At 40.7% G+C, this 24,395-nt stretch overlaps 1 protein-coding gene across 1 annotated transcript in view; it reads right to left on the reverse strand.

Moving 5' to 3' along the window:
- Positions 1 to 430: 430 nt before the first annotated feature.
- The window catches only part of LOC117470247 (arf-GAP with Rho-GAP domain, ANK repeat and PH domain-containing protein 1-like), a gene marked incomplete in the record, with an annotated part of 41,435 nt that continues 17,470 nt past the window's right edge, over positions 431 to 24,395 (reverse strand). The window contains 22 exon segments of the mRNA XM_034114951.1: positions 431 to 1,751; positions 2,696 to 2,733; positions 4,368 to 4,526; positions 4,957 to 5,020; positions 6,908 to 6,967; positions 7,372 to 7,454; positions 7,534 to 7,679; positions 7,762 to 7,875; positions 8,597 to 8,714; positions 8,879 to 8,956; positions 9,142 to 9,225; positions 9,609 to 9,756; positions 9,849 to 9,954; positions 10,667 to 10,879; positions 12,785 to 12,948; positions 13,213 to 13,258; positions 13,463 to 13,655; positions 14,820 to 14,922; positions 15,254 to 15,389; positions 15,879 to 16,013; positions 16,358 to 16,532; positions 24,051 to 24,233. Of these exon segments, the coding sequence (XP_033970842.1) occupies positions 2,713 to 2,733; positions 4,368 to 4,526; positions 4,957 to 5,020; positions 6,908 to 6,967; positions 7,372 to 7,454; positions 7,534 to 7,679; positions 7,762 to 7,875; positions 8,597 to 8,714; positions 8,879 to 8,956; positions 9,142 to 9,225; positions 9,609 to 9,756; positions 9,849 to 9,954; positions 10,667 to 10,879; positions 12,785 to 12,948; positions 13,213 to 13,258; positions 13,463 to 13,655; positions 14,820 to 14,922; positions 15,254 to 15,389; positions 15,879 to 16,013; positions 16,358 to 16,532; positions 24,051 to 24,233 (2,529 nt within the window).

Below are 24,395 nucleotides of genomic sequence, written 5' to 3' on the forward strand. Positions count from 1 at the left end.
AATTAAAAAACATGACATTTCAACAGATTTATTTCTAAGTAGAACAGAACAAGTTTTAATTATTTTATTGAACAATCATTTGTTTCATTGAAGAACAAAAACATGAATGTTGAGTTAAATATTACTTCTAGAAATCATCTGTGCATGTGATGGAGGAATGCACAGTGCCTGTAGGTGTGGTCTCAATAGCCATGCAGTAAGCAGTGTGCTATGGCATGGATATTCAAGTGTACTTGAATGGCATCTGTTTGTTTTAGTCAAGATTATGCTAAAATATACTTTCCAACTATATTTAAGTTCCCTATGAAGCGCTAACCTTCAATTTTGAAAATTCCCAGTTTATTCCCGTTTATACCCATGGAAAGTTTCCATCTTTGAAAATTCCCGGAATTTTGCAACCCTAGTTTGGACCAAAGTTGAAAGAAAGGTAAAAGATTAAAATGCACTTTAATGTTTTCTTACGTTACAGATGTTTCAAAGGAAATCCTGCACTTTTTGGATGAACAAACTAGAATAATATGCTGCTGCAAAGATTCTAGACATAAAAATACATTTTGAATTGCAATGTGACAAATGTATAAACTAAAACTTCATAAATACTGCTGGTTAATGACAAATCTGCCCATGTATGTATATTTATTCTGTATATCTAGAAAAAAGAGAGGATGCAGTGCTGAGGATTGTTAAGAACAGCGGAAACATAAAATATGACGTATTAGGCCAAAGCACAGAACAATGTTTGGAATAAGTGATTATGGTTTGAAATGTGATATATTGAAGGTGCTTGATTCAGATTAAAGGACAATACTAAACCAAGTGCTTATCCTATTTAATCACATATTCAAACAGTGTTGTTAAGCAAAGGCTATTTAGCCCTCAACTCTTTTAGCTCATACCTCCTCTTCCTTCATTCCTCATAAGAAACAATTCACAAATGCACACGTTCACATATTCACATATTCTGGTCCACATTATGCAGACAAATGGACACGAGCCAAATATGCCAGTGACCATGTTTTTGTGCAGTACAGGCAAATGTCCTATGGAGTAACAGACAGTATCCATCACTGCTCATGTCTCAGTCTTGGTCCCAGTGGAACAAACCCTGGACAGAATCAGGTCACCTGTGACATCAGCTTTGCTTACAATAGCAAATATTTAATTTTGAACTGCAGGGTTATCCTGACAATTCATGAGCAATAGTACAGAAAAAGAGCTACAATAGAAAAACTAAGTTATAAATCATATTCAGCTACAACTGCAAGTAATAAACTATTTAAAAATTGCCAAGCACTTGATGCTAGTGCCTAGAATATCCCGACTAAGTCTTTTCTAAATACATTAGACATTTTTCTCAGCATGATCTTCATGCTTTTGTCCCATAATGCAATGCAGGGATTGAGTCACATGCCGCTGACCAATGGAAGCAGAGGAACAGAAGGCGCAGTCTTGTCGGACATCGATTAGGAAGCGAGTGATTGTAGTCCATCATAATGTCGCTCTTTGATTTTGAGTGCCACCGCTCCCAGCTGCTGCTTCTGTACATCAAGTCACGTACAATTCAATTGTGCAGGGACACCAGTGTCGGTTATATTTTACATGTGATCCTCATTGTCCGTTATTTTTGGTCCAGTTCATACCCAGAAGGAGCAGATGGCAGTATCAGGCCATAATCCACACACAGTGTCCGTCAATCTGGCCATTACAGTGGCAGAAAGATGATGTAGGTCATCTGAGGCTGACCGTCGGCCCTTTAGAAGACAGAAATCCACAGTTAGCCAAAGTGCCGTCAAATCGTACTCTTTTTAATGTGTTACAGCAGACTGAAAATACTGAGTCACACTAACATATCCCAGCCATCATCCCTGCACCTTAAACCAGTTTCACACTTTATCCCCTGAAAGGTCAAATCTACATTTTTCATCCAGACTACCTGTCTCGAAACCATGGCAACCAACTGCAGACAAGATGTGGACTCAATAAGCAGTTGTCAAGAGAGCAGATAGACAGCCGGACAGATAATGCGACAAACCAGCCTAACGCTTTCTCTGTCAATCAAACTTCATGTGTCAACTTCAGTGGACATCTCTATTTTTCCATACTCGTATATAGCTAACTCAGCTATACAGTATATTGGTTAAATCCAACTATTGTTTTCTTTACTAATGTATCTGTCCATACATTTTCCTCACATTTCAAAAGTTTAGACCAGCTAATTTCTGCTTGTTCAGTTACCTATATGATCAATTATTCAATTACAATTCAATTTATTCACCAATTTCAGCACAGTATAATATTCACAAAGGCATACATGATGAGCCATAGCAGAATAATCTTTATTTACTTTTCTGCCTCTGGAGTACTTTTTAACTAAAAGGAGGGCAATGTTTCAGTTGTCCTGCTTCAACTCACTGTGTTTTTCTTGTAGCTGGACTATTTATATTAATATTGAATTGCATTAGCTATAGCCTATAGGTATAGTATAATAAACAGACATATTTGTAAGAGCCTAATTTCCCATCTACATCATTTACTCACATTCACTGGTTTTATTGTGAAGACTTGCATGTTTAAATCAACCAATTAGCTTGTTGCAGCTCACACAGAATATAGATCTGACATAAATCAAAATGGATTAAAATTACAAATTAAAAAAATAAAGAATTTGTGTGTCATTTAAAAAAAATGTTCATACCTTTCTTGCAGCGACAATTATCGAACATCTCTAAACAGCTGAAAGATAAACAACAGTGCGGTTATGACAGAGAGGGACACACAGTGAGGGGTGAAGGTAGTGACGGGCTAAAATACAGGAGAGAAATGAAGCGTGGACTACATTAAGATACAGGCAGGTGTTGATGTTATGTCTGAACCCCAAGAGAAGTCGATAGAAAAAGGCTTGTTAGTGTGAGAGGAAAGAGAGTGGTGAATAAGTGATCAACATTCGAAAGTCTCAACAAATACCTTTAGATTCAAGAGAGAGAGATAATCAGGAGCAGTGAACCATCCTCTCTCTCACACACACACATTGACACTGACACACACACAGACAGACACACACTGCCAAACATGGTCAGCGTTCCATATTTACTCTTTCACTTCACAGTGAAAATTGGCCACATCAATATGCAGTGAATCTCTCTCCTCCACTCCCACTCCAACATACACAAACATCCGCCATAAATCCAGCTGCTGCCCCATCACCAAAGCAATCACACCTTCTCCCACACACCTCGTCTTCTCAGTGTATTGAAAAGACAAGGATCGATAGCAAATATCTGAAAGGCAACAACAACCCTGGAATTGTGTTTGTGCCATTTGAAGTAACTTCAGACTGCATTATTATGTGCTGCTGCAGTCAGTGGTAAACCATTGAGGGGAATGTGATGCTACAGAAACAACAGGAAGAGACAACTGCATCCTCATATTGTGGACATTTGGTCTCATACCACAGAGGCTGAGTGTACAGTGAATTAATTTGGATGGCTGCACTCGATTTTGATGGAAATAGGAGAACAGATGGCGAGGGTGATACTGATGTTGTTCAACAGGTCTGGTGTAATGTCAGTGCACTTGAAATGTAGTCCAACAAACCAAGAGGTATTATATTTGTCAAACTCTTGCCAAGTTTACAACTCTGTACACTGACACACAGTGATGACCAAACTTGCCTGTGGGCATGAGTTGAATTTGTGTTCCTCTCGGGCACAGGAGAAATGTGTTTTCCTTTGTTTATGTTGTTTCCTGGATATTTTAGAGCAATGCTTTGGCAGAGCCGCGCCAGAATGACTCTGTTTTGTTGGTTCTCAGTCCAAACCTCCCACTACATGAAGATGCAGCTGTCTACTCTTCTTCACATCATCTGAATTCTTAAAATGTTGAGACTCAGACACAAATTAGTTATTTATTTTCTAGGAAACACATCAAGGGAGTGCCCTATAGTCTAGTTTTGGAGGGAAAAAACACCAAGTTTGAGAACTCAGATGATGTTTGATGTTAAATCAAAGATGAATCATTGAACAGAGATTATTTATTCTGAACAGGTCTAATCCCAAACTTTTTTTGCGAAAGTAAATACCAAAAAGAGAAGACGAATATTTAAAAACAATAGAATTTGCATGTTTTTACAACTGCCATGCCCAATTATTCGTCTCAAATATGACACATTTTGAATAAACTTCTGTTCTCCAAATGTAAAGTACACATTGCAAAACTAGCACACACTCGGTGCAATTTGGTTCACTCTTCTGTGACATTGAGGATTGTGAGTGCCTGTTCAGCATGAATGTCTCTGATGAGCCAGGAGCTTTACATTTAGCTTCCTGGTTGGTCTCGGATTAGTCCCCGTGATTGGTAGGTTCACTCACAGCAAGCGGGTCTTGGCTGAAAGCTGCCACGCTGTTCCGCATCTCATTCTCACTGCCACGCAGCGGTATCAGTGACACATTACCGTGACGCGTATCCGGCAACACGCGGCTCACTCGTGTCTGCTGGAGTCCGTCCTGAGGCCACACGTTGCCATCATACTTTAATGAGGAGGGGACACGGACAGAGGGAGAAGGGGGGGGGGGAGATTTAACATTACTATCAGCAGGAAACTATTCTAAAACATTATCAAATGGCAGTATCTTGTTGTGTAATGAGGTAAAATTAATCTAATATAACTGCATTAACCCTGATGCTAAGGACCACCATACATTTTTGAAATGTCTTAAAGATTATTGACAAGTGGAAAAAAACAGCAATAGATTTGAGATTCAGAATTTCACATCTAGTTAACGAGGCCTATCAGCATATTGTGTGTGTGTGTGTGTGTGTGTGTGTGTGTGTGTGTGTGTGTGTGTGTGTGTGTGTGTGTGTGTGTGTGTGTGTGTGTGTGTGTGTGTGTGTGTGTGTGTGTGTGTGTGTGTGTGTGTGTGTGTGTGTGTGTGTGTGTGTGTCCGTGAGAAAACGCACCTGGATGCTGAGAAGAGTAGCATACCATTCCCTCATTTCTGTCTGGGTGTCACAGCAGAGATACCTGCAAATCAATAGAGGAGTAATGAACTGAGGGAGACAGTGTGATAAAAATAGGAGGTCTTGTGTGAATACAGAATGTGTGTGTGTGTGTATTTATGTTTGTGGTCCAGGGGGAGAAGAAGTCGGAGAGACATCCAGGGTCTGAGGGACATTAAGAAAAAGGCACCAGAAGAAAGAGAGGGGGAGACAAAGATAATAACTGAAATTGACACATCCTCTCTTATGGCTCTTGTAGCGCCATGAGCGTCAACACAGAGCTTGATTCCTAATTTAAACTACCAACGAAGAGGACCACTGATCTCGGTGTCCATGAAAAGTGCATTTTTTTCTCTGAAAAGCCTGTGTGTGTTTGCATATTTTATGCCTCTCAGTTTGCCTTCACATCAGCCCTCCGAGACATCAGCCATGCTGCTGAATAAATAGGCCCCCGTTATTATACAGTTATTATTGTTATGAGCACAGATTTAGACTGCAAAAATTATTCAAATGCTCTCCACTGAGACACAACAAAACACTGATACAGACTAAACACGATAAGGTAAAGTTTGCATCACAGACATATATTTAGCCACAGAGAGAGTAATCAAGAGATTAGGCACACATGCAAACATACCTCACACACACACACATACACACACGCAGCTCCTCCATAGTTTCCATCATTAAGGCCAACAGAGCTCATTAGTGCATGTTGGGATTCAAAACAGGACAGTCCCCCTGTTCCAGCACTTCCCATGCAATGAACTGTTTTCTATGCAATTAACCACTAATATAGACCATTATCAGCAGCAGAAGAACAAATGCTGCCCCCTTATCATCATGGGTTTGCACAAAGACACAGGATGACATGAACATAATATTCCAAAACCATGGTGACTGCTAGAATATGCTGATATAATTAATAAGTGTTAGAAAGTTTTAAGGGGATTTTAAAGGGATAACAGCATAAAACTAAGCGACATTAAGTGTAGTTGGTTAGGAGAGAGCTTCATGGGTAATTCCTCATTCATAAATGTTCTATTATTTCCCTTTCTGCCTCATCTCTAACCAGTCTTCTCTTCATTCATTTCCCTTTACCTGCACTAAATGCACAAACTTTCTTAGTACATAGTTTCTCCCCTTCAGCTTTGACTCTCCACTTTCCACTGCCTCCCACTGACTTCTCCCCCCACTCTCGGTTTCTTCCTCTCAGGTGAGTGTGTTTTTTCCTGAGAGCGTCATGGCGATAGAGCCTTAACCAAGAGATAATACTGCTTACAGCGTGAAGAAAACAGCTCTCCCATTATAACAGTGCTGATGTCTACTGCTGTTGACAGAGCAGAGGCCCACTGTAACATGAACACACAGAGCACACACACACACGCTGACAAGCCCCCAAACACACGCACAGCGATGCATATGTGAACGGATTAGAACAGAGGCATGGTTACAGGTGTAATCATGTGTGTTTCGCTCCTGGGTGCACCCGACCTTTCACATGCCTCCTTTTCCAAACTCTCATGCAGGGACCTGACCTGTTTTCTGTGCCTACAGAGGAGCCGCTAGCGTTTTCCTAACATTGCTCATGTTTACATGCACATGAAAAATGCGATCATGCTGCCACTGAGGGGAAAAGTGCCTACAAACACAAGTTTGGATTCGAGGCTGCTTAAAAAAGGGATAATAAGCTGTTGTGACGCTTTAAGTAGCACAGCTGGAAATACGTCTCTTAAAGGAATACAACTCTTATTTGTTTTTATTTGTCATACTTACTGATACTAGTGTGAGTAGATAAATGAAAGTCAAAAGCTAAGAATATACCATGTTTGCTCGCGACATGAGCGCTGACAGCTATGTCTTGTATTACAGGTATACATCACTGTAAACACAGAAGTGGACAGATACTCACCACTGCTGTTTCTCCTGCTTCTCTTGTTTTTTACTCTCACACACCACTGTTAGTCCCCAGCTAGAAACACACACACACACACACACACACACACACACACAGAAAGAGGAAATTAACAGCAGAACAATTATAAACGTCCCAGAGATAATGATTATTGTATCGAGTCTGCCCTCTAGTGGTCATTCTGTTAAGAAGTCCCCATTCATTATTCCAGATGAGGCAACGGATCCAAATGTTGGAATATTAATTATTAAAGTTTATAGAAAATTCCTTTAGATCATTTCCCTCAAGAGTAAATGCGGTTATACAAATGCTTTTCAATGTGTGTTGTTTTAAAATGATTCATTGTGACGTTAGCTCAGGATGTGGTTGTCATCTTTTTTACAGCAGCCACTTGTTGTTTTCGTCTCAGTAAATGTGAGGAGGATAAGAAGTGACATCAGTGCTACACGGCATGTGCTCACCATGTAGGAGGACGGAGTTTCTTCTTAATACCCAGGTAGACCTTTAAGCTTTTCACCACCCAATCACGCTCTGGACGGTTACTCTGAGGGAGACAGAAGGAGAGTGTGAAAAGCTGTGACAATAAAAACATGTAAAAGTTTAATTGAATCTATTCATCTTACTCTGACTTCCTTGTACATTCTGAGAGAGCTGGAATTCAGGATGAAGTATCGGTCGTGGAAACTTCCAGAGGACAGTCCCAATCCCAAGATGCTTCGCTCCTCTCTGAATTTCATCATCCCGTGTTTGGATAAATCCACTTTGCTGGCTGGAGGGCAGAATGAAAGTTTACAAAGAACTCAGAAACTCAAAGAGAAAACATCTTGTTGGCAGCGGGTTTGCGTGTTTACCCAGGTACACCATCATCGCCTCCATAGCCAGGTGTTTCTTGATGAGCAGATGGGAGTCGGTGCCAAAGGAGTGAAGGATGGGTAACACTCGCTCCTGATAGTGCAGTGGGCGTTCTGAGGGAGCAATGACAATAAACACAGGTTGATGTTTATGAATCTGAAGAATCCTCATGATGTTTTCACCTCACAAATCTCAGATCAACAGGTTGAGCTTTTGACAACCTGATTGACAATTTTGTAGCTATGAAAACATGTTCTATTTAAGCGAACAATTGCAAATTTGCAAAGATGTCGCTTCAGATACTGGCAGCGGATTGAGCTCTCACGCCTACATACTAAACTTGAAAGAGCTTTTGTAATCCAAAGGACACATCTGCAGTATAGAGATTATAACAAGAATTCCCCCCTGCTCTTCTCGTCACTCTTTCCCGCTACCTGTACCATTCCTTCTTCACCATCAGTTTGATGGGAAACCTGCCAAGTGAGGTGTTATTGGCATTCAACAAGCCACCTACGGGCTTCCCGGTGGGGAACCAGATGGCCTACATACCAGGCTCAAAACAAACCACGACAGTCACATTAATGAGAATGATCTTCCTGCCTCTGGAGGTTGTGTGTCACTTTGTGTAGGTCACGCTGGGGTTGAGTGGAGAGCACTTCACAAGCTTTGCGTCATTGTTTTTATTTTGCTTAGGGCACATTTTGTATCTTTGATATTCATTTTACGCATAAAGAAGTGTAACTTTTTAACCAAGTGGGCAGGAATCTGTACCTAATGTACAAAAGTGTATACAAGCAATGTATTTGTGAGACGCATTTGTCCTCTCTTTCTCACCCATTTCCTCCTTGTCGCTGACCTCCCAGCAGTTCCAGTACTCTTTGTCTTTAACCCGGATGTTACGCCGGTCCAGGACCTCACAGGTCAGCTCTGCTGCTGTCATAGAACCAGGGATCTGAGAGACGACGTAACACAATTACTCCTGAGAATAATTCTCCTTAGAAAGTGTGGCTAAACACTAATGTAGGCAGTTGTTATTACCCTGGGTCACGAGATAAGTATTGGGCAGAAATGTCAAATCTAAAACAATTTTGTGTAATTTGGAAAGGTCCAGGTCACCTTGACATGTTGCTCTGCTGTTTCCTTCTTTTCCTCCAAGTACACGGTACAGATGAAGTGCCCGCCAGGTTCAGTACTCTGAGTGTCCGGTACGCATGAACACAAACACACACACAGGCAGACAGAAAAGGTCAGACAGAATGATAACAGCATTAGGGCAACAAATAACAGAATGCATTAATGTCCAACTGCAGCACACATCTGCATGCATATACGTGTGAAAACAACACCGGAGTGTTTTTGCGAGTTAGTGTGTGACTCACGGGAAACTTTGTGTTGAGTGTCTCTCGCACTTTGATGATGACAGTGATCTCTTCCAGCTGCTTCTTAAGCTGCTGCTCATCCACCTGCAAACAAGTATACACACATTTTCTCACACATGCAACTGAATCAAATGTCAAATTATATAATACTTGAATTGCAGCGTCATGCCATTCTTTAGATCTCTGGTTGCAACTCCCTTGCCATTTCATTTCCCAATTTTAGGCTTAAAATGGTAAAATAGGACTGTTATCTGTTTCTCAAAGTGTTCTGCCGTTTGTTGGAGCTTAATCTTGCAGCCCATATTATATTTCATGTTCTTTGACATCTCACCCTTTCATAGCTTTTGACTCATTGTTGTGTCTGCAGTTTTCTGATACCATCACTTCAGATAAATCAATCAGCTTAGAGAACAAACTGTTTTGTCCTCCTGTCATCCCACATGCGAACAGTGAGCAGTGAGTCTGACCTCAAAGATGAGTGTGTAGTGCTGTATGAGGTCCTCTACGGCGCGGCCTGCAGTGTAGTCCTTCCCGTCCGTCTGGAAGAGTGTGGGGCCGAACACTATGGCCAGGTTATGGAGGTTCATCTGGTTCAGCTCAGAAAAACGCTGCACGCTGAAACACATTTGGGGAAAACACACATGGGTATTTGCAAACAGACATGCACACAGATACCAGATGATACTCAATGTGTGTCTGTTTCTCACCAAAAGAGATGGTTGATAAGGGCTTGTAGTGTAGCCTTGTTGACACGAGGAAGTCTGTTCAGCAGCAGCTGGAACTGGGAGATTTTCTGGCTTTCTTCCTGGATCCCTGGAGTAAGAGAATAAAAGAGGAGAAGGAAAGATAAAATCATGAATACAGAGGCGTTTTAGAAAGAAGCAAGATCCCAGAGTGTCAGGAAGTGTACGACAACCAAAGGGAGAGAGAGAATGAATTTGTGGGAGAAGGGGATAGAGATATAAAAAAGGAAGACAGAAACAGTGAGAGAGAAATGAAAAAAAAAAACAGACATTTTTGCCTCTGATCTCAAGTTCAAACTTTTGAAAATCATGCGCAACATGATACGAAACAAGATGTCACGCAGTTGCAGCCTCTCTAGAAAACTGCTTCCAATATATTTAAGAGTAGTAAAAAAAAACAACATTCAAGAGTTTGACTGAACTTTCTTGATGTGAAAAGACCTTTTGCATAGTTTATTCCCCCTTTACCTACCCTTAAGTAAACAGACATTCAACATGAAGTCTGTTGGGAATACTGCTTTGGTAGTCCCTTAAGTGTTAAGACGGTAAAACAGTCCAGAGCGAGGAATGTGGAATATCCTAAAGAATCTGGACGTATCCCTTTTTCACCTCCATTATATTGGAGAGGCACCAAATGTTTAACAATATCTTCAAACCTGATAAAATAAACATACATGTAAGGCTGTATTGGTTTAGGAAAAAAAATGTTTTGAGAATAAACCCATCCCAAAATCACAGCTTGACTAAACTGCGGGGCACAACAACCATCTTATGAATCTTACCAGCAGCACTTAGCCAGCCTTTGGATTCCTCTGACGTGAACAGCCCCTCCTCTAAGTCCCTGAAGAAGCGTTTGAGTGTGGTGGAGACGTCGTCCACCTGGTGGTCTCCTTCCCTCAGACGAACACTGCGGGCGTCACGGTGAAATCTCTCGCACAGCGCGGCCACACGGGAGTTCACACCGCTCTTACGATATATCCCCTCAGAGGTCAAGCCTAAGAAAAACAAAACCATCGCACACAAAAAACATATTGTTAGAAACACAGGCCATGTCGATACCATAAGAGAATGGACACGTTGTTACAACACTGATTATTTAAAAAAAAACTTGTTCCTTCAAGTTGATAGTCATATTTCTGCTTAAACAGAACAGCCGAGTTTACATTTAGGATTGTAAACTGAAATCATGATAAAAAACAAAAATGGACAGCATGTGTAAAGTGTATTCCACCTCAAAACTAGACTTATTTTGGGGTAATAAGAGGATCAATGAATAATATTGTTGCAACATTAGAGATTGTTCATGAGGACAAAATATGTGGTTATTAGATTTGTTATTGTTTTATGCAAATTGCTGCTTCTGCATTGTTCTTAAAAGACTAATACTTTGATGTTCCCATTAAGTGACGTCAAATAATGTGTATTCAACCATTATTCTATCAAAAATAAGACAAAACTGCAAAATATCTGCAAACACATTGTTAATGGAGGGGCCATCACTAAAATATGTTTACAATTGTGTGTCAGTTTATGTTAAATTAGAAAATAAAGAGCCTGGGGTGTGAACATTTGCAAGTCATTTCCACTAGAGGGATTCTGGCTCTTTATGTAGCAATGAGTCATGACTAAAATCCTGTTTCAACCAAGTGTGTGATTTCTCAACTGAGGCTTGGTCACAATGTAGTTCCTTTAGGACAGACCTGTCAGGACAAGATGATGTAGGCCAAGTGACTGCAGTTCCTCATATGGCTCCAAACACCAATAACAAGTCACTATCTAAAGGTTCAAAGAACTTAATAACGGCAAAAAGGATGGTAATGCAAATGTGTCATGGTGAATGACCATTATCAGCACATTAAGGGGGAAATGAGGACAGTTCTGCCCTGGTTTCCCGGAAAGCTGACCAGAGGGATTAACATCTCAGACAGAAAGTAGAGGATATCAGCAAAATGAAGCCCACACACACACACACACACACACACACACACACACACACACACACACACACACACACACACACACACACACACACACACACACACACACACACACACACACACACACACACACACACACACACACACACACCAACACACACACACACACACACACACACACACACACACACACACACACACACACACACACACACACACACACACACACCACACACACACACACACACACACACACAGCACACACACACACACACACACACACACACACACACACACACACACACACACACACACACACACACACACACACACACACACACACACATCACACACACACACACACACACACACACACACACACACACACACACACACACACACACACACACACACACACACACACACACACACACACACACACACACACACATTGAACCACAAGTGCATCCAGTAAATGGAGTGTGAGTGAGAGGAGATCAAAAGGGAGGGAACTGGGGTTGACAGAGAGATGAGAGACAGCATGTCAGCACGTGGTTTTGGGAGGCAGACAAAGGACAATGGGCAAAAATGAAAAAACATTACAAAAGAGAGAAAAAGAAAAGCAGGAATGATGGAGACATGGAAGTGAAACAGAGTTATTTTGTTATCTTGCAGTCCGTTGGGCTGAACTCCTGCCATTATAATCACATGAGGCCAAACACATAGAAAGCGCCAAGTGTGCACACACAGTAAGGCCCTCAAAAGACCAAAATCACATACAGTACAGCAATGTAGACTGTGTACAAGTAAATATATTCCTGTGATGTAAATGCAAGCAGAGCCAATGTGTGTGTCAAAGATAAGGAGCATGAATTTGTGCATTTAGATGAGTGTGTGCCTTTGGATGTTGACACAGTGAGCAACAGAGGGAATAAGGTAACTCTCTAAATGGCCGTGTCTCACCGCACTGCGTGATGTAGCCGATGCAGCTGTGCACTATGACAGGTATGTCTGTCTCCGTCAGCTGCTGCTGGCTCAGTGTGTCTCCTCCACTCCCCGCTGCTGCCTGGATGGCCGTACACCAGCCGGCAAAATCCAACTTCCTCTCACCCTCTATGTACAAAGTCCTGCATAAAGAGAGAGAGAACGACAGAGGAGAAAAGGGAAGGGATAAAGAGGGAATATAACATTCAGAAAGAGAAGAAAAGATGGAAAAATAACATGGGAGTAAGGGGGAAAACGTTGAAAAGGTGTACGGTAGCAATAAAGAATACATTTTTTTTAAGTGTTTTGACATTTGGGAACAGGTTGTGAAGTCAAACACTGGAGCAAACATTTATTTAAACTATCACTATTGTAGCAAACCCAATAAACCTGATATCCCCGCTCACCTTCCTCTCTCCACCAGAACAAGCACCTCATTGTCTTGTTGAATTGCTGTGAGACACAAACACAGAGGAATCATGTATTATTCACAGTATGCCTGCGCGTCAAAATACTGTATCTGATATGTTTCTTTCTGGTTTCTTTTCAAATGACTGAATCCTTCGGAGCACACTTCACTTTCACTATGTGTACACAGTATAGTATGTAGTAAAAGTGCTGTTTGTGTGCGTATTTGTCTGTATGTGTTTTACTCACAGAGCTCATTCAGTTTGCGGAGGTGGATCTCCTCTCCCTGGCTGTCCTCCAGGTAGGCGTGAAGTGTGGAGCCCACCAGAGCAAACCAGCCCACCTTGGATGTTTGCAGGTTCAAGCCATCTTTACACTTCAGCCGCCCAATCCGCTCAAAAGCTAACCTCAGCAGCGGCTCTGCAGAGGCCGGGATCAGGCTCTACAAACAAAACGGGGACATTACGGCTATGTCATACATTGCACATTATTTATTGTTTCTCTCCTCTTTTAAAGAGGATTTAAGCACTTCAGCCTGAGCATTACTGAACCTCTCTGAGAAAACCAATACTAATTAAATTGTGAAAAAAGGTTAAAGCTCTTGTAAAGTACTTCAATGGTATGAGAGGATAATGTGTCTTTGTGGCTAGACATTCAGGAGCCATGGATATTCTGTCCATCTACCAACTTGGCATTTATGTTTTTTAATTCTCAGGTAAACAGAAACAGCCAATAGATGCAATTTAGGCAATCTTGCATATAATTTAAAATGATAGGTTATGCATGATTTTGAGCATGTTTTTACAAAAATAGTCTACTTCAACCTTACTCTTATACTGCACTGACTTCCAGTAGTTTCAGCAGTAGTTGCTTTATTTAAAGTGGACCTATCATGCTATATTTGAATAATATAGTGTAGGACCATACTTATATAAGGCATATTTATACTTTTTTTTTCTTCAAAATACCAAACAGATCATGCATTTTAGCCATGCCTCATTTCGCTCAATTTGACATTTTTTAGCTCTGTTTGTGCAAGGGCAGATTCTGTGAGAACAGCACCATCTACAGGCCTGGCATATGTACTACAGCGTCTCCAGCGCTTTCGAACGGCAATGGCCGTGGCTGTCTCCTCCTGATTGGTGGAGTTGGCCCAATAGCCGTAGCGCCACCGTCCTGACGTCAGGACAGTGTTCAAATCTGGATCAGTTTTTATCAGATCCGTTGCAGCCCCTTTTTTAGAGATTTGGGTATGGAGGAAAATAGAGAGGGTTGTGTTTTCTGACACTTGGTGAGTTCCCTGGAACACCGGGGACACATATTCATGTATAAAAGACGTACAAAAGTGCATTTTGCATGATAGGTCCCCTTTAACATCATCATGCAGCTGACCATTATATCAGCCGTAAAGAATGCTGGAAAATAAGTGACAAAGGGAAAAAGTCACAATTCACTAGCCCTGTCCTGACCACTATGCAGCCTGTAACTACAAGCATCAGAGCTCTGCAATTTCACTACAGAAAATGAATAACTAGGGTTCACCTAGGGAGAAAAGAAAAAGAAGGATATGATTGAGTGTCTAGAAAATACATGTTTTGGTGGTTACCTTGGCAATAGACTTGACCCATTCCTTGTGGCCGTCTGGGTCATCAGTGCCGAACAGATAGAGACGCTCTGACTCAGAGTACAGTTCAAAGGTGTGTTCATACCTGATGGGTTTGAAATAGGGGTTAGGAGAAATTGATACAGAAAGTGATATTTATGTGATACTGTAAAGGATGTAATTTTGCGTAAAAAAAATGGTCATGCCAGACGTGTATTTGGTTTCACGTGACAGATGAATACGTACAATAACACGCATATTCAGTTTTGGTTATGCATATTATTTCAGTTTGTATTTACTAAAAGTAATTTAATACAGACATTAAAATGAAGGGGTAATGGATTGGTGTGTGTGTGTGTGTGTGTGTGTGTGTGTGTGTGTGTGTGTGTGTGTGTGTGTGTGTGTGTGTGTGTGTGTGTGTGTGTGTGTGTGTGTACCCATGTCTATAAGGCGGGTCAACAGCCAGACAGACGATCTCTGAAGCCTTCAGAGCTCCGTTTGGGTTTGAGTTCTTGTCACTCTCATAGTAGCTGTAGGTGCCATCATTCAGCGTGCACCAGCGACGACTGAACTCTACATGAAGGGAACAATAGAGATTAACAAATAGAGAGAATATTAATAATTATAATAATACAAATGACTGCAGTTACCTCCATCAAGGATGTTACATTTTCTGTTCACAGGCCAAGGACAACAAATAAACACTTTAAAGTTGCGAAATAGGGCGTGAGGCCTCAGCGGAGGTCTGCTCTCTGGGTGCCATTTTAACTTCATTGTGTGCTAATAGCGAAGCCAATTCTTTAACTGATGTATGACTAAGAAGATGGCTTCACAACAAAAAAGAGACTAGGATATGATGTCCATGTGTAATTTTAATATACACGAGAACATTCTTTCGAAATTATCTTTGTGTTGTTTTGTATGTTAAGATGTTCATCTGTGGCTTTCATACGTTTGTAAATGGAGAAAAATAAACAAAATGAAAAACATTGAATATGAATTATTATGTGTTCTTTTTTACTGTGTAAGTCAGTGTTAGTGTTGGATATTGTGTGTAAATACCCTCTTTGGCCTTGCGCTCTGTAATAGCCCGGGCCAAGGATGCAGTCTTGAAAAGGAAGCCATTGTGAGACACACAAGGTGCTGGCAAGTAAGGTCTCGGATCCATGCCTCCACCCGGCTCTGACCGTGGTAGTTCTGCAGGAGAAAAAAAAAATACAATTATTTTATTGGAGAAAACCTAGAACATACTGTACAGACTGTCATTTACTGAGAGTCTATCTGAAATAGGAGAAGTGCATCTGCAAATGTTATACATCCCAACACTCCTTGGTATGACAGGAATGTGGTCATGTAACATTAAGGAAGTATAAGGAAGGTGCACTCAACTCTCATACCCTTAAAATATACAAATATTAGGCTTACAGAACATATAGTATAAAGTAAATCATCATGGATTTAATCCACATACAAATACTGTATGCATGTTACTTTAATAAATAGTTTGATGAGTTAAAAAAAAGCTGTATGTCTTACTGTACCTGTGTTGAGGTTGTGGCTGATTAACTCCGCCTGTAGGGGCTGTGTGTGTGTGGTGGCCAGGGAGAGAGCAGAGGGGGCACTTGGCATACCAGTTGGACAATTTACATCTGCACCACAGAAGATCAGGCTCAACGTCTCCAGCACATCACTGCCCTGCACATTTATACAAAGAGCCTGGAGAAAAGGAGAAAAGAGATACAAATCAAAACAAGATTAAATTCTCATGTACAGAAATTACAGATGGAGACAACGATGTGTTGCTCATGCAGGTCAAGGGCAGATACGTTATGTAAAGATACTATCTAGGCCTGGTGAAATTCATACTAAATGATCATATCAGATGTCAAATTAGCATGTTTTTTCAATTGAATAGAATTACAAAATCTTAAATGGCCAAAAACTGGTAAGACAAAAGAGAGAGACAATTTAACAACACCACTGTCTGGTTTGTAAGGGAAAATGCAACAGAGTGGGAAAGGGAGATAATATGACAGAGAAAGAAAGAGATAAGAAACGCTAATGAGTAAGAATGATACTAAACTGATGACTTCTGTTATTTGGTCCTGCAGCTGCTGACCTCGCTTTAATGATACCATGTCCTCTGGCAGCTTGATTTCAAAGGAAACAGCTGGGGTCAAACTCAGTGTGAGTGTGTGTTTTTTTTGTTGAGGTTGGTTCAAACCTGGAGCAGGCCCTGTTGTACCATAACCAGAGTGTGCAGCTTTCTGATTGGTTACGTTGGTCAGTACCTGTCAACACCGCTATGCCTCTGCCAAGTAGAAGATATGCAGTGTGTCTTGTTTCTTATGTTTTCTTTAAATATATACTGTTTTGTCAACCAAAAAAAAATGTAATTATTTGGGGATTTATAGGACCTGTGGAGGGTATTATTATTATTATAAAACTTCCAGATGTTTATCATTTTTTATTTCATTTGCTGATTCCACTCTAAATCCTCTGTATGCAATTTTAATAACAAAGTAACCTGGAGCCATTTTATAGTGATTGGTCAGTAAGTCTCCATGATCCTTAAGCTTTATTTTAGTGGAGCACTGGTGAGCTGACACAGATTTGAGAGCTGATGAAAAGCTAACTCATGTGGTCTTATAAACTTGTGCTGCTCTTTGTGTGAGGCACAATGCAGCTCATGTAGGTGGTATTGAAGTGTTACATTTGCTGATATTTTCCCCTTTGTTTTACTGAAGGAACTAATAGGGTATTATCAATATTTCAACTGGATCAAATTGAATTAAAGTCATATGACCAAAATCATTGTGGGCTATAAAATAATCTGTGGAGAAACAGAAAAACAATAATTGACATAAGTTGAAAAAAGAGAAAAATCTTAAATGAAAGGAATCTCTTAAAACAAACAACTATTTAAGTTCCTATTAGAGGATTATCATCGCCATAAGGAGATTATTTGCTTTTCAACCAGGGGATGACTAACAAATACAGATTACTGTACACGACAAGAACTACATTGTTGTCTAGACTGATATTACGTCCAAATAGTGTACACTCAAATGTAAGGGAAGTAGGGGGAAGTGCAATAGGAAAGATGTTGTGACTGAGTGAAGGAGGATGCAGTGTTTTCACAGCTGAGGAACTCAACTTAGACGGAATTACACACAAACCCGTGAGCCCACATTGTCTTCTGTTAAAACCAATAAGCTCTCTTGGATCTGATTGTGTGTGTGACAGAGCTCTGTGGAATTTCTCAGACAGAACCCCTCCTCTGTTTGAGCAATTTGACACACACACACACACACGGATCATATAGTTGCAACGATAAGGCTGTTTTTTGGGCCTGGGAATCAATGTTGTTCTAAGTTTTCATTGCTGTTAGCAGCTTCATAACATTTACACGAGGAACAAATAATACAGGTGTCGTTTTCAGGCACACTTAAACAATAATGCAGACGACCAATTAAAAGTCATAATAATGTGCTGTAATTAGGCTTTTAAAACCGAATTCACATAGACATTTTGTTTTTTAGTGTTGTGCATGAGAAGAGATAAGAAAAAAAATAATGTTCAAGTTTTATCCTGTCCTTTTATCTTTTTTAAATAACTTTGTCTAAATCAGCGACTATAGGTAACAGTGGAACACCGGGTTGAGAAGGTTCAATATATTTAATTCAGTCTGTAAATCGTCAACATGAAACTGTAGGAAAAGTCCCAGCATGTTGGCAGCATCATCTTGGAATCCTGGATCAAAGGGAAATATGCTGCGGATCCCTGGAGTCAGTTTGACCTTTTTTCTGTTTTTCTATATGGCATTGCACTTTCTATTTTTCTTTGCCAGAGACATATTAACTATATATATTCTGCATCCTTCTTTTCTTTTGCTTGAATATCCTATACAATCTTTTTTTCCCCCAGGGGAACAACTCAACTAATATGATGACTAGGCTATTACAGCCTCAAATTTGGGAATAATGTACACTACAAATACAATCTGGTGGTTTTAGCCTGCTCTGTGGCACTCAAGCTATGAGAGAACAGAAGCCCATTTGGTGACTCCAATTTTATTCACAATAACCATCAAATTGACCGGCCACAAAAGTCAATACTTTAGATTAATCCCTGCAGGCTAACATTAGCCGCGATGCTACGAGCTGAGCCACAGCAAAATATACTCTAATTTGACCGCAAGCACAATGCAGTTCAAGGAGAGTACCTTGCTATAGACAAGTACAGTGTGACGTTTTGTGATAACTGTGTCTCTCTCTGTGTGTGTGTGCGTGTGCGTGTGTGTGTGTGAAAGCATGCTATATGTAGGTCAGTGTCCTGTAAGGAATCAATAGCCTAACCATGTGCATTCTGACTAAGGGAACCAATCAGAACAAAGTACAATAAGGAAAAGGGGGTTTGAAGACCTCAAACGCCTCCAACATCTGCTGTCTATGAAACAGGGAGTAATGTAATCACACACACACACACACTGAGAGAGAAGGAAAAAGAGAAGAGAAGGGAATTCAAGAATCCTTCCCAATTTCCCCAGAGAGTGAGAAAGAAAGAGTCAGAGGGATTTTATCTGGGTGTGTCTGAAATCACTGGCCTCCATCTGGCCTCCGCAGTTTAACGGGACGGAATCGAAGTAAGCGATGAGAGGCACAGAAGAAAGACAAATATTGTGAGAAGAAGATGAAAGCGTTTTGAGGGACACATTAATCAGACCCTGATTGTACTTGGCTACAAACTGGACATAATACACTCAGACCTCCTATGCACAGACGCACACATGCAGCCCACTCTGCTTTGTTCATTTGAGCATATAGCGAATGTTCAACAAAAAAACACACATTTCTACATGTGTGTATGCACGTCCTTGTATTAAATCCAGATGAGAAGCAGATATCCACATATGTTCCGTCATTACCTCACCAGGGACAGAGAGGGAGATGGGGAAGGAGGTGGAGGTGAAAATCCAGACAGATGGAAAAGGGAAAGAGAAGAGTATGAATATATGGCATAGAGGAAAAACAGAAAGGCAGACACACAGAAGAAGGCTGACAGATAGGGAGGAAAAGAAAATAATTTGGAAATACACAAGACAGCAGATCCCATCACGCAGTACAATTGAACATGTTTTATGACTTAAAACCCTAAAGTGTGAATGTTGAAATGAAGGGACTAAGTTGGAAGTTTTCTTATTTTATGGAAGTCACTTTCCAAAACTATAAAAAGCACAAAAACAGGCCCATAAAAAAGTTTAACTACTGCCTCTCAGCTGAGTCTGCTTGCTATAATAAGTAGCGAAAACACGCTGAACGTCACTGACACAAAGTCAACATAGACACAACTCAAGAAGACTGGGAGTAGTCATAGGTTGTGGTTGTTCAGGTGGGAAGATATGAACTCATACTAGGCTTATAACAAACATGTGATGTGTAATATAAAGTGGGATCAGTGTATGGATTTTAGACTCTTTGGAAAAACATACTTTGTCACTGCATCTTTCTTGCACTTTAAAAAGTAAGCAAGTCAAACTAGGCACAATCATACTAAAAAGCTGCCAACACTTCCCTTTGTGTTTTAAAACTTAACGCAATACCGTAAATGTCCCTGCCAATCATCTTTATGCTCCACCCAGTGCTCTTTGGCTTCTTTATCCTCTCATAAACAAAGGGGGGGGGGGGGGGGTGTTTGATAAGTCAATCAAGAGGCTTTGAGGGAAGTATTGTAATAAGACACCATGAAGTAATACAGGCTCATGGCTGGCCATTCTACACAGTATATGTTTGGTGTGTAAAAGTTGATGTTGAAATATTTCCTCATACAAAATTGTTTTTGCAAGAGAATATGAAACCCAATTATTGAATGAAAGGCTGTTGAAAGCATCAATAGTTGACTGCCTAAAAGAGAGAGGCAAAGAGAGGGGGGACACAGAGCAGGAGGGGATTGAGGGAGACAATGATGCCCATTGACAGAGGTGAGCCTATCATCTCGTACACAGAGAACACATGGACACACACACAATCAGACACACACACACACACACACACGGAAGCAGACAGAGAGAGCGACACGGACCAAAAATGCAAAAAAGGCACAGAAACATGCCTACACACACATTCAAATGCATGTTAATGTATCTCCACCCACTCCCAGTGGAAAGCATACACACAATAACTCTAATGTGCTCGCTGACATTGAGCTACAACACAACAGTTCTTATAGTCTCAAGATAAAACTATGCCACACAAATACATGTAAATATGTGTTTGTTTTAGAGCACTGAGCTCACATACAGTGCTGTCAGAGAACCAAAGTCCATTGACACACATTCCTGAACTAACACTACCCTACAATCCTTAAAACCCACTGAAATAATTCACAAAAACACACAAAATACTTTCAGTACTCTTTCCTACAGCTCACACACACTTACCTGTAGGTTTTCAGTTCCCTTTAATCTCTCCCGTGTTTCAGTGTCAGTTTGGAGGCACGAAAAGTTGCGAATGGCAAAAATAAAACCAGTTTAAGATGCTTGAGTCGAGCAGGAAAGTTAAGAAAAGCAGCCAGGAGTGGAGAGATGAACTTTCTTCTGCAGTCGCAGCCAAACAATGAGGAGGGGGAGAGGGGGGAGGCGGAGTTACAGCACATTCCAGCTACAGCCGTGAGTAATGATGTCACATTCAGAAAAAAAGAAAGGAAAAACAAAAAAGAAAGGAAATAGAAGTGGAGGTAAAAAGCGTGCAATTGATAAACAAACCTGAGCAAGGGACACTCCAGTACTCACACAGAACACAAACGTCTGTTTCTTTTCACACAAACACACACATACACTGTCTTATTGACAAAGCCTTTGCACATAACTACTTAGCTAACACAAACACATTGTAGAGTCTATTCTTTCTTAAGACACACCCAAGTCGAATTAACGCAGAGCTGAGGGAAGCAAAGTATTTGGATTTAAGAAACAGGTAGCCGACAGGGAGACAGAGAACTGGTCACATTCTCAAGTAACGCAGAGAGAGATATAACCTTCATGGAGGACGACCTGCAGCAGCTCAATGAAAATGGTTTAAACCAAAACAAGCAATAATTGGTATAGACAATAAGAAAACATCCTTTATCTCCTTTTGCACTTCCCAAACAAAGTGACTCACACACACTCACAGGCTTGACCGCTTCAGGGAGGAAGAATGAAGTCAGTCAGGTGACTAATGACACACCACACACACCCACACACCCACACACACACACACACACACACACACACACACACCACACACCACAAACACACACACACACACACACCACACACACACCACACCACCACACACAACAACACACCCACACACACCAACACACACACCACACCACACACAAACACACACACACACACACACACACACACACACACACACACCACACCACACACCCACACACACACACACCACACACACACACAACACACACACACACACACACACACACACACACACACACACACACTGCGGTAAGTGGGTTAAGCAGCTAATGAATGAGCCAGCAGGGCCTGACACACTGGCACATTCACTACATTCACCACACACAGCGGAGCGCAGCGGGGGCACAACATAAAACCCCCGAATCTAGCAGCCCGGAAACAGCCCCCAAGGTCCTACTTCTGACTTTTACTGACCAACTTTATCACTTTGACAGGGCAAAGGTTCCCACATTAACAAGGACATATACACAGGTAGTGCATCCTGAGAGGGCTCTTGTCTACAGGTAATTCCTCCCTTCTTTGCAATGTCTGCCCTACATTGCTGATTCTCTTACAACACTAGTATGAGCGTATATGTTTTGCAAACTATGGTGACTCAGAGGCATGCCAGGAATTCACAGGAGTAATAGTTTGTAAAAAATAAAATAACACTCCTATTACTCTAACAGGAGCGATGTTTAGCTTGTCTCTTGATGTAATTTATTCAGATTAATGCATTCAGCCGACTGTGCTTAACATGTAAGTCTTAATGAGGGATTCAGCTTTTTGCAATCTAAAAATTGGCCCACTTTGAGTAACAAAAGTAGCTTGCTAAAAAAGGAGAAAACATCACGCAGTGAAAGAGTTAACTTTAGACTGGCTACTTTATTGTCACTGACTGGAAAATGTGACACAACATACTTATTTTGGACTTTTATGATGAGTTTGATGAGGGATTTAACAGATGCTTAAATTAATGTCGACTCTTAGAAGGTTATTTACATAGAGCGATGTACTTATTTGTTCTGCATTCTTTTGAACTGGTCTTACAGGAACAGCTGGTTTATTGTTTCTCTTTCTTTCAGTGAATTAATCTGACAGATTAATAAAAAAACGGTCATGACATTTCTTTATTCTTGGAGTCTTACTCATGATCTGATTAGTAAACACTCAGATGTATGGTGTATGCTGTTTGTGTCTTGCAGTGCAGAGTTCAGTCACAACTCAACCTGTGACCTATGAGACATACGCACACAGCTGCGGGAAAAAAAAGTCTTAAAGGACTGACTGTGTTGTGTGTAAAAGGGAATTGTAAGTAACTACATTCAACCGTACCCGTCAGAAGACAAATAAATGATAATAAGGTCATCATGATGGGATAAAGACTATTGTTTAGTGTCATGATTTGAAATGATTTAGATTCTCATGGTCATGATTTGGTTTAAAACATTACAGAAGCTGCTGATTTCAGGAACTATGTCAGGTCTGCTTTACGCTAATACATAAGGCATTGTAGCAAGATATATAATGAAAGCAGATTAAAGTGTTAATCAGCTTATGGAGTTTTTATTTATTTAAATGTTATATAAAGTTTTTGCCATAACAAAGGCGAACCAAAGACAAAAGGTGACATTCATTCATGCTAAACTTGCACGAATAAACACAAAAAAAGGTGTTTGTATTTTTCAATACTCAGTGACTTAAAAAAGCTACATGAAAATTGCTGCCTGTTACATAAACTAAATTAGAGGGCTTAGGCTAGCTGACTTTTTGTTTATCAAAACCAAATTGTAGTGATTGCTTTTCTAACCATCTCTAAACCCTCCTTATGCACAAAAGCATCTCTTTCCCAAGGTCTGTTGACTAACGGTGACTTAAATTTACAACGTCGTTTTATAAATTAAATCTCTATTAACACTGAAAACAATGTGTACCGTATATTCAAATCGTAAACACAGGGGTTACAATCAAAGCAGCGGATTAACACTTACATTGTTGAGCTCTTTCTGGTTTCCGTACAGAGGGTGGTACTTCCTGTATTTGCCCTGCCGGTACTTATTGGTGATGAAGCGGCGTCTCTCCTCGCTGCAGCTAGAGGGGGCCAAGGCTTCACTTGGCGGGATGTTAGCTGCCCAGAAACTGTTTACCCGCTCGTTGCCCAGCAACAGGAACACCTGCAACACAGGTAGGATTTAGAGGAAGTATTTCCACATTAAGACGAGTAGGAGGCATCTTTGTAGAGGTCAAGATGTGGGCCGTCTTTTGACAACATACATGTACATTGTGCAGTTTATCAAGAAGGCTTGTACATTTGTGTTATCATTATTTTCATTGCA

The sequence above is a fragment of the Trematomus bernacchii genome, unplaced genomic scaffold (genome assembly GCF_902827165.1).
Source record: "Trematomus bernacchii unplaced genomic scaffold, fTreBer1.1, whole genome shotgun sequence".
NCBI lineage: Eukaryota > Metazoa > Chordata > Actinopteri > Perciformes > Nototheniidae > Trematomus > Trematomus bernacchii.